General features: G+C 41.9%; 2 protein-coding genes across 2 annotated transcripts; one reads left to right on the top strand and one right to left on the bottom strand.

The window, feature by feature from the left end:
- Positions 1-4,624: 4,624 nt before the first annotated feature.
- Positions 4,625-6,002, top strand: LY79DRAFT_675199 (uncharacterized protein; the record flags this gene model as incomplete). Its single annotated transcript, XM_060564416.1, has 3 exons — positions 4,625-5,017; positions 5,115-5,356; positions 5,444-6,002. 3 exons carry the CDS (start codon positions 4,625-4,627, stop codon positions 6,000-6,002), a joined length of 1,194 nt encoding a protein of 397 aa, XP_060407029.1.
- Positions 6,003-6,576: 574 nt separating this feature from the next.
- LY79DRAFT_585251 (uncharacterized protein) lies at positions 6,577-7,497 on the bottom strand (the record flags this gene model as incomplete). The annotated part of the gene is made up of 1 exon (XM_060560483.1): positions 6,577-7,497. One exon carries the CDS (start codon positions 7,495-7,497, stop codon positions 6,577-6,579), a length of 921 nt encoding a protein of 306 aa, XP_060407028.1.
- Positions 7,498-9,690: the final 2,193 nt, after the last annotated feature.

Raw genomic sequence — 9,690 nt, 5'->3', positions numbered from 1 at the left:
CTTATATTATCTAGGCCTATATAGGCTAAAACCCTAGTAGGTCTAGGCTATATAAGTAGTTACTTACACTAGCTAGAAATTAACCTAGTATAAAGTATAAGTGTTATTAAGAATAAACTAGTAGTCTACTTTTCTTAGTAAAATCTACTAGTAAGCTAGTATAGAAGCCTAGTAGGCCTATAATTTCTAGTCCTTTGTCTTTTAGTAATTACTATAATATTACTATACTTTTTATTTACTTTAGTAATATACTATCTAGTAAAATATTTTTACTTTAGGTAAAGGCCTTACTTATTATAATATCTTTATTTAAGTTAGTTTATTAAGGAGGGATTTTTTAGGAAGTATCTAGTACTTACTTAGTTATATATTCTTCTAGTATAACTAGGTTTCTTAATAACTAAGAGGTTTATAAGTTAATATAAAATAGTAAAATATCTATAGCTTTTATATAAAGCTATATATATAGGTCTAGATATTTTCTTATATTCTTAATAATTTCTTTTATTATCTAGATATTTAATTTTATCTAATATAGATTAACTATATTACTACTATCTAGTTTAAACCTTTTTTACTAGTTTATTATTTTATAAAATAGCCTATTACTATTAAATTTTATAAATATAAAGGTATATATATTATTATAAAGGCTCTATAGTAGAAAATAAGTAACTTTATAGTTTAGATTTTACTAAAGCTAATGTATATACATAGTAAGTAGTGCATTATAGTAAGTAGTATACATCTACCTACCTTTCTATCTTTTTAATAACTTAATTCAACTAGATTATACAAAATTAATTAAAAATACATATCACCTTATTCTTTATTAGTATCCTAAACTACCTTATAGGTTTATACGTTATATCTAGTCTTCCTATAATTACTATATTATTATGCAAGTGGTTTACTACTCTCTGTATAACCCCCCTTTTAGGATATTTCCTTACCTCTAGCTTTAATAATGTCCTTTTCTCCTTATAGTGCCTCTACTTTAGCTATATTAAGTAATCCTCTAAGACATAGTTAGGTCTTTTTAGCCCTCTAGCGCTTACTAAGTACCTTTATCCCTATATAAAGTTAATAGTTCTCTGCCTTAATAATAGTAAGTTAATATACTAACTTACTAATACCCTTTAACTATAAGTTAATTACCTTATATATTAGTGTTAGTAAACTTCTTTAATAGTCCCTAATCCTTTTTTTTAATAAGGTAAAGCTTTATATGCCTTTAATTACTGTTATTAGTGTCTTTAGGTCCTATAAGCCTAAGCTAGTTAGACATAAGTTAACTAGTGTTAGTGTCTTTAGCTTAAAATCTAGGCAAAAAATAATAACTTTAGGATTAAAAGGTACAAGACTAGCCTATTAGAAACTTACTTATATGTTTATTTTACTTATTAAAGTAAAGAATACTACTTTAAAAGTAAAAAAGAAGTTATCCTTAGTAATATATATAATTTACATCTATATTATTTTCTTAATTTTTTTACTATATAAGTGCTTTAAAGGGCTAAAATAGCTAATATTAAGAGGCTAAAGCTTATATAATAAATAAGGAGGTATATATAAAGTAATAATACCTTTTTCCTTATAGTAGTTATTAAATTTAGTTAATTTATAGCTATTATAGCTATCTAGGATTAGAAGGCAATAAGTACCCTTTATATAAGACTTTATATACTAATTAAAGTGCTTTAGCTAATCTAGGCTAATCTTGTTTATAGTTTATCTATTTTTACTTAAGTAAATACACTATATAGCTAGAAATTTACTATTAAGGTACTATAATAGAAGGTAATATTTACCTTTTATAATAATATATAGAGGTATTACTTAGCTATCTATATATACACCCTAAATAATAGAAACCTATTTATAATTACTAGGCTACTTTATACAAGGCCTTCTACGTTAGTTAGAAGTTATAACAACCTTTATATACAACAGTATTCCTATTAGGAACCTAGTCTTATTAAAATTATAGATATTATAATCCTATATCTTATACTTTATAATTATGTTTTATATAAGTGTAAACTAGCCTTATATAATCATAGGATTCTTAGCTAAGGCCCTCTAATAGTTAATCTAACGTTAAAATTATATTTTTAATTAAGGTTGTTATTATATAAAGTTCTCTGCCTATTAAGGTCTAATATATGTCCTGTTGTATATATTAAGGAGTTAATTAGCTATATCTTATATATCTTCTTATTACAAAGGAAATCCTTAATTAATTAAGTTAATAACCCTTTTAAGAATTACCTCCTCTTTAGATATAGTTATCTTTATTAATTTTAAATATATCTTAGCTTATATAACTTTTCTAGTGCGTTAATAACAGAGTGTAGTTTTAGGCACATTATAGATAAAGGCTGCCTTTTGTACAGATAAATTTTAGTCTTTTTAGATAGCTATAATTACAAAGATAATTTAGCTTTCTTAAGAAGAGGATTCTATTGTTGTACATAGAGAAAGGTTAATATAAGGATAAAGCTAGTAGAAATAAGGTAGATATATACTACTTACTATAATATACTACTTACTATATATATACGTTATATATATATACACTATATATTAGTAATTTAGCCTAGTTATACTAGCCTTAGTATACTATTTCTATAAGCTAGTTCTTATTAAAGTAAAGAGGTATCTTTACTATATCTTAGTAAAAATTTTTTTTAAAGGTGTAAATTAAGGTAGTTATACTACTACTTAATATAGCCTTTTTACTAGCTATTATAAATCTAATAGAAGGAGTAAGGCTATAATAGGTAATATAAAGTAATATAGTATAAAGATAAAGTATAATAGTAAAGTAGTAAAATAAGGTAAATAATAATAAGGAGCTAAATAAATAATATAGGACAAGAGCTAGGTATAAGTGTAGGTTGTCTATTAAGGTTGCCTTTCCTTATAAGAGGAAATAGGTAATAGGATATATACCCCTAGGTATATACCTAGATATATACTAATAAGGTAATCCTATGTCCTACCTGCCTATCTACTATATAAGGCACTTGTCCTATAATAGTAACCTAGGAGTACTACTTAAGAGACTATTCCTAGATTAACTACTATAACTTTTATACTATTAACTATTAAATCTTTAAGCTACTTTAAGTACTAGTAATAAAAGCTTTAAATATTATTATTAAATAAATATATAATTAACTAAAACTAAAGAAACTAAAGTATATATAATTAGTTTTTTATTATATAAAATAATAGCTAGTTAAACTTTTAGTATATAGTAAATAATAAGTATTTTTATTACTTTTATTTATAAATAATTAAAAGTATACTACTACTTTTAGGCCTAGCTATATATAATATACTTTATACTTAGTCTTTAGTATAAAGGTACCCTAAGGCTATTTACTATATAGGCCTTATTTAATAGTTATAGGTAAATTAATAGTATACTTTTAGTATTTTACTAGTAGGTTAAACCTAGTTAGCTAGGTAATACTACTACTGCTACTACTGCTGCTGCTGTAGTCTATAGCCTATGTAAAAAACGCCCTTTTTGCTGTAAATCTACTATTACTAATAGACGCCTATGATGTAACAGCAGTAACAACAACCAGCCCTTTTAACCTAGCAGTAGTAATAACTTTGCTAGTAATTAATGCTATAACTACTACTGCAGCTACTGCCTAGGCAGTATAAGTAATATAGGCCGGATTAATTTAGGCTAACGCTAGGTTAATCCAGCGCTAGGTTAATCCAACGCCGTGTTAATCCAACGCTGGGTTAATCCGACGCTGGGCTAATCCGACGCTGGGTTAATCCGACGCTGGGCTGATCCAGCGCTGTGGCCCTCTCATTGGTTAGATAAGTCAAATGCTGTTGTGGGCGATTTTTGGCGGGTGCTGACATAACGTGTTTCCTAACTAGGCTTAACCCACTGGCAAGATACCAAAAGTCCACTGGCAGCTTCACAGCAATTACAGCGTAACGGCAGTTGAAGCGTTGCAGCGGTCGCAGCAGTACGTACCTAAACAGCTGCCACACCTAAAAGCTGCCCAGCCGCGCCACACTACGCTTCAGCCACTGGCCTTAGTCCACGCGCACGGTACAACGAGGTCACCCCGCGCAACCGGCCCAACCGCAATCCCTGCGCGCGTGTTTTCTTTCCGTCATCATCGTCACCTTCAACATTGTCAGCATCTTACTTGTCGCCTAATCAGCCTCTGCAAACCAAACTACAACAACCCGCTTGGTTCCCCTGTTGGAGAGAGAGGGATATGTGAAATCTCGCATCATTTGATCCTGGCATCTCCGCCCTCAACGAATACCAATGACTTCGTCGGAAGTCTTCCGACCGAGTAAATGCGTGCTGAGCTGGCTGGCCTCAATCCAAGACCACCACCCCCACGATTTCTCCTCGGCCCATTCGACCCGTCCCTCTGACACTTCCCCAAACGAGCGCTCCCACAAGCGCAGGCGAATCTCTCAGACCTCGGTGTCGCAACCTTCGGTCGACGACGACAATCCCTTCCCGTCTCCTCCTGCATCCGCGGCCTGTCACAGGCATCTCAAGGAGGACGACGCCGTTTCCGCAGATCAAACATCAAATCACCTCCCGAACCGCCGCCCCTCGTGTCTCATTATGGCATCGCCGGGTAAGCGTCCGCTACCGGCCGAATATACGAACGACAGCGTTGACCCTCAGCGGCACGGAGGCACGCAGCCAGACGACCGTACGCCCAAGGCCCCTCGCTCGTACGCGTCATTTGCCGCCTCGGACGATTGGGGGGCGACGCCGTCCTTGCCTTCGCGAGCATCGTCCCTCTCGAGCGTGACCCGCAAGTCGTCTCCGACGAAACAGTTCAGACACGCAGAGCTGTGGGAGGACGGGTTCACCGTCAGGAAAATCAATCAGGCACACAACAAACCCGCCGACAAGATCCAGCCGCTGCCGAAATCCCTCCGCGACCTCAAGGCCCGCTTGAACCAGGTCAGCCTGGGCGTACATCTGTTGCCGGAGCGGTGCCGAGACGAGGTTAGAGCCGCCCACTCCCAACCAGCACTGTTCCCACCAGGGGCCGGTGTAATTAGTCACAAGCATTGACCGCTAACGTTGGCTTTGTAATAAACAGTTCTCTCATCTTTCCTACCCCGCCGAGGATGCATCGATCCCTCCGTCTGCCTACATGCCCCAGGAGGCAGAAGCAGTGCAGCAATGGCGCACCCCCCCGCTTTCCCTCATCAACAAGACTATCTCCAAGGCCACGGATTGCGACGTCCGCCGCAAGGACGAGTACGCCTGGAACGCCGACGTACACCACGGCCTGTTTGCTTTTGTTTTTGACGACGAGGGCCTTGTGGACGCAGAAACCTGGTATTTCCCCCACTCTCTCTCTCTCTCTCTCTCTCCATCCATTGTCGGTGGAAGCCAGTGGAAGCCATTGCTCACCTCGACGTACAGTCCTACGGCCGATATCCTCTCTCGCTTCAAGCCCAAGGGGGCACCGTCCAAGAGCATCGACTTCTGTCTCGTAGTTCGGCCTGAAAATCTGGCCGAAGAGGCCGAGGAGCGGGAGAAGATGGAACTGCTCTGCAGATACCGCTTTGGCAACTCGATCAACCACTCGGTGCAGGGGAACCTATGTTGCTGCCCGATTGCCGTCTCCATCGAGACTAAGCGTCCCGGCGGGCAATGGGATGACGCGCTGCTTCAGATGGGAACCTGGCAGGCGGCCCAGTGGCGCAGCTACACGCAACACGGCCTTCCGCCATGCCCAGCCCTCGAGTTCTTGCCCGGCATCATCGTCCATGGCCACCGGTGGCGATTTGTCGCCACAGTCCGGCAAGGGTCCAAGGCTGTGTTGCTGACCGAGATCGACATCGGGACAACATCGACCGAGTTTGGCGTCATACAGATCGTCATTGCACTAGAGATCCTCAAGCGGTGGTCTGCCGAGGTCTTTTGGCCGGCTTTCAAGAGCGACGTGGTACATCACGGGCTTTCCGTCGTAGCGGAATAACTCGGCGTAACCTCGGAGCAGTACACACAATCTTGGTCTCTGCTGACGTCGCATCCTAATCTGCCTATGGACAAATCAGGCATACAAATCAATAAAAGACATGTATTGAACACTTGTCGCCAGAATTATGTTGGAGCTGCAGTATGAACATGTCAACGGGCGCAACATTACCAATGCCCAGGGCAAGTTGAGTTGCTACTGTGCCGCCCGCCCACATGGCCTAGTTCAATGACATGGACCTTATCTTTCCGGGCCCAAGCCGACCGAGCAAACTTCACCCCGTCATTGTCGGCTGTCAACAGGCGGAAGATGGACTTGGTGAGCTAGATCCATTCTTGGACAACCCAAGAAAAAACACCATCCGAGAAGGCCATGGGCGGTATAGAGATGAGGGAGGCAACTGCGGTTCCGTTTACCTAAGCTGAGTCCTGACTAGAAGGCAAACATGCCGATTTATGTCATCTGAATTGTGCTCTTCGGTATCCTGTTCCATAGGACAGGAGAATGTGAAGGCGAACTGAGGCATAATGCAACGGGTTGTTCTTTGCAAGTCAGCATTCTCATCGTCGTATTCCTAAATGAAGATCGTGGTGTACGGAGACGACGCTGCTCCACGTGCCCAGAGTCTTCCGAGCGTTAGCTTTTTGCCGTCTGTGATAGCCAACGCTATCTTCTTCGCCATATCCAGCTTGTAGCTTTCAGCGAACGTCTCGAACTTTTGCCCTCCAAATATAAACTCACTGATGAGTTCGGCGAGTGATCTATGTCCGAGGGTCCTCAGAACCTTTACCAGCTGCACGAGTCTTTGACATTCGTAAAGTGACAGTCGCATATGTCGAGACCTCAGCCGTGGGAGATGCATCGAGAATCTGCGCGTATAGATAATCTTTCCCAGCTCCCATATATGCCCTCTCGTCTTGATGCCGAGTGCACCAAGCTCTACATGCATGAACTGACATCCTTTGCGATAAGTGAGGTTATGCTGCAGCTTAGGGGCGGTAAACGACTGTAGGCATTGAGTTTCCAAATACGTAGAGACGGTCATCTTTGGGTCCAAAGGTGCGCTAGAGTTGCTGTTGTCCAGGATTTCGCCATTGATAAGACACATAGTCAGGATTGATAAGCTAAGACTGGCCGATTTTTGACGTAAAACCCTGGTGTCCAAGCGACGGAAATACTGGCAACAGTTGGCTGCGATGGCAAGGCGTTCCCAAGGCTCCTTAATAACTTGATGACTGAGGTCGTTGATAATGGAAGGGAACATGAACGCGTCTATCCCAAGAAGGACTGTGTATTTTCTACACTTTTGAAGAATGTTGTCGATCGCCTGTGCTTCTTCCTGTGTATGGTCGATGTTTCTGATTCTGATACAGAGTTGAGTGGCCGCTTTATAGAAATCGACAGACTTGATGTACAGCTCATTCTCGATGGTACCAAATATGCAAAAAGACCGTTTGCATGCCTCCAAGGCTGGTTCATGTGGCAAGAGAAGCATCATTCTCGTCTCAGCTCGATAGTTCTCCTGATACATTCAAGCTCTTGTCCACCAACGGTCATTTGTGATCAAATTCAACAACAATAACGCTTTCCGGGCCGTCGCACGCTGGGCATTGGTTTTTGACCGGTTATCCCGAAGGAAATCACCTGCCAGAATACTGGCAAGCAATGACAATTCATCGTTACAAGAAACAGGTCTTGCCAGCAAAGCGACGGGAAAGTTGCTCCGGTTATACACAAGGTCCATTGCATGAAGAGCATCTCGCTTCTGTGCACATCGCCCGCACGCGCACAAAACCTCCTGGCACGTTTTTTTTTAGAATGCAATGGTTGTCGATCCAGAGGAGTTTCCGGTTGAACGCGTTCATGAATTGGATGACGCAAACCCAAATGCTTGCCCGTACATGTGATCTCTTCAAATGCCAGGTGAAGTGCTTTCGAACATAGCAAGGTCCAGAGGCGTCAATTTCGTACTCCGATGGGTCCCAGGTGGACGACAAGGCGGCATAGCTCCTTCCGACGAAGGCGTTTATCTGACGCCGACGCAGCCTGATCCTCCCCGTCGCGACGGTGGAAGAAGATTCATTCTGAATGGAAACCTGGTGGCGTGGAAGAACCTCGAGGCATTCGAGTTGAGTGAGGATATCACGAGACTTTCGATGCGGCAGCCGGCCGTCCCGATAGCTCAAGAGGCGTGGTACAATGGACCCGGGACGATGATGGACGATGTCTAACAGAGGCTTGTTGCTGTCAACTTCGGTGTCATCCATCGCTCAAGACAACGCTGAAGATGGTAGGCCACTGTTCGGTGTTCACTAGACAGGGACTGAGCTTTTGGTCTGTGACGCTCTTTTTGGATAAACAGGTAGGTAAGGGGTAGCAAGAACACACCAGCAAAATTAGCTACATAGCTCCCCGATGATCTTCGCTGTATCCCAGACTTGATGTTGGCAGTATTTACCACTGGACTGCCCACTTATTTGCAAGAAACGGGCCTAAGGCAAGAACAACAAGTAGGTTGGCAGAGAAGGACACGCCAACATAGCCACGCGTTGGGGGTGAACAAGTAGTATAGAGGACCGACAGTGCCAGTCGTTAGCGAGTGACTTGGTTCACCTTATTTACCTTCGACATCCCCCCTTGCTGCCTGGATGAATAGGTGGTGCGCATGGAATGGGATGTTGGGGTACAAATGGAAGAACGGATTGTCGCACTAAAAAACCTTTGCTACTGTGAGGCCCTTTGGCGATATCCTCGCCGTGTGCCCCTTGTAATTGATTCGATCAACGATGTTTGGCCCCTTTCGTTCGAATATCAAGGGACGAAGAGCGGTAGATAGAAGATTGAGCTCACAATTATTGCGCCAAGCCGTTCATTGCAGATGGTCTGGCTGAACCGCAGTCCGCTGGACTAGGCCGAACTAAAATCTGTACTCAGTTCCAGTAAAGGCACACCAAGAATACTTGCCTAAATCGGTACTCGGTCTCCCAAAAATTACGACCACGCCACGGCGTTGAGCAGGGTTGAACACGTATTTTACCACTGTGAGTCTTTCCGCGATGATTATCTATCAAAATCGGGAAGCAGCACGCCCATTTGCTTGCCTAGCAAGCACCGCTAGACATTCTGGCCGCCGTGACGAATTTTTAATATTTACTGCCAAGATTTCTTCCTGCGTGAGGTCAAGGAATGACTGGTGGCGCCGTCCCTACCCATCTAAGACTGGCGCTTCTCTCGGCCGCTCTCCATGAGCGACGCCTATTTTGTACAGTACAAACTTGCAGATCATCCGATTGGACATAGACTGCAAAGGCAGGGTTGCACACGGGGAAGCCTTGTCGGGAACGAATGGAGAGATACACTATTCGATGGGCACGCCCCCACAGATGTCATCATGTTGCAGGAGGGCTCGGAATGGCTTGGAATGGCCCTCGATAACAAGCGGACCGGTAATCTGCAAGTAAAGTGCTGTTGACAGTGCATTCGTGATATACAATGTTGAGGTGTCTACGGTCCAAAATAGCCTGCAAAGCGTGTGTGTCAGCAAGTAGGATTTGAAACGACTCAGCTACCCTGACTGAGCAGGAGTGGTTTTTACTGAACAGTCGCTCCAGGCCGATTAAGATATTTAATCGAATCGAACAATCTTGACAATATGCATACTTTTGCAATGCAATCTACTGTTCTTCTA

The sequence above is a fragment of the Colletotrichum navitas genome (genome assembly GCF_030913465.1).
Source record: "Colletotrichum navitas strain CBS 125086 chromosome Unknown LY79scaffold_200, whole genome shotgun sequence".
Classification (NCBI taxonomy): Eukaryota; Fungi; Ascomycota; class Sordariomycetes; order Glomerellales; family Glomerellaceae; genus Colletotrichum; species Colletotrichum navitas.
The sequence above is the reverse complement of the archived record's forward strand: the minus strand, read 5'-3'. Positions and strand labels throughout refer to the sequence as shown.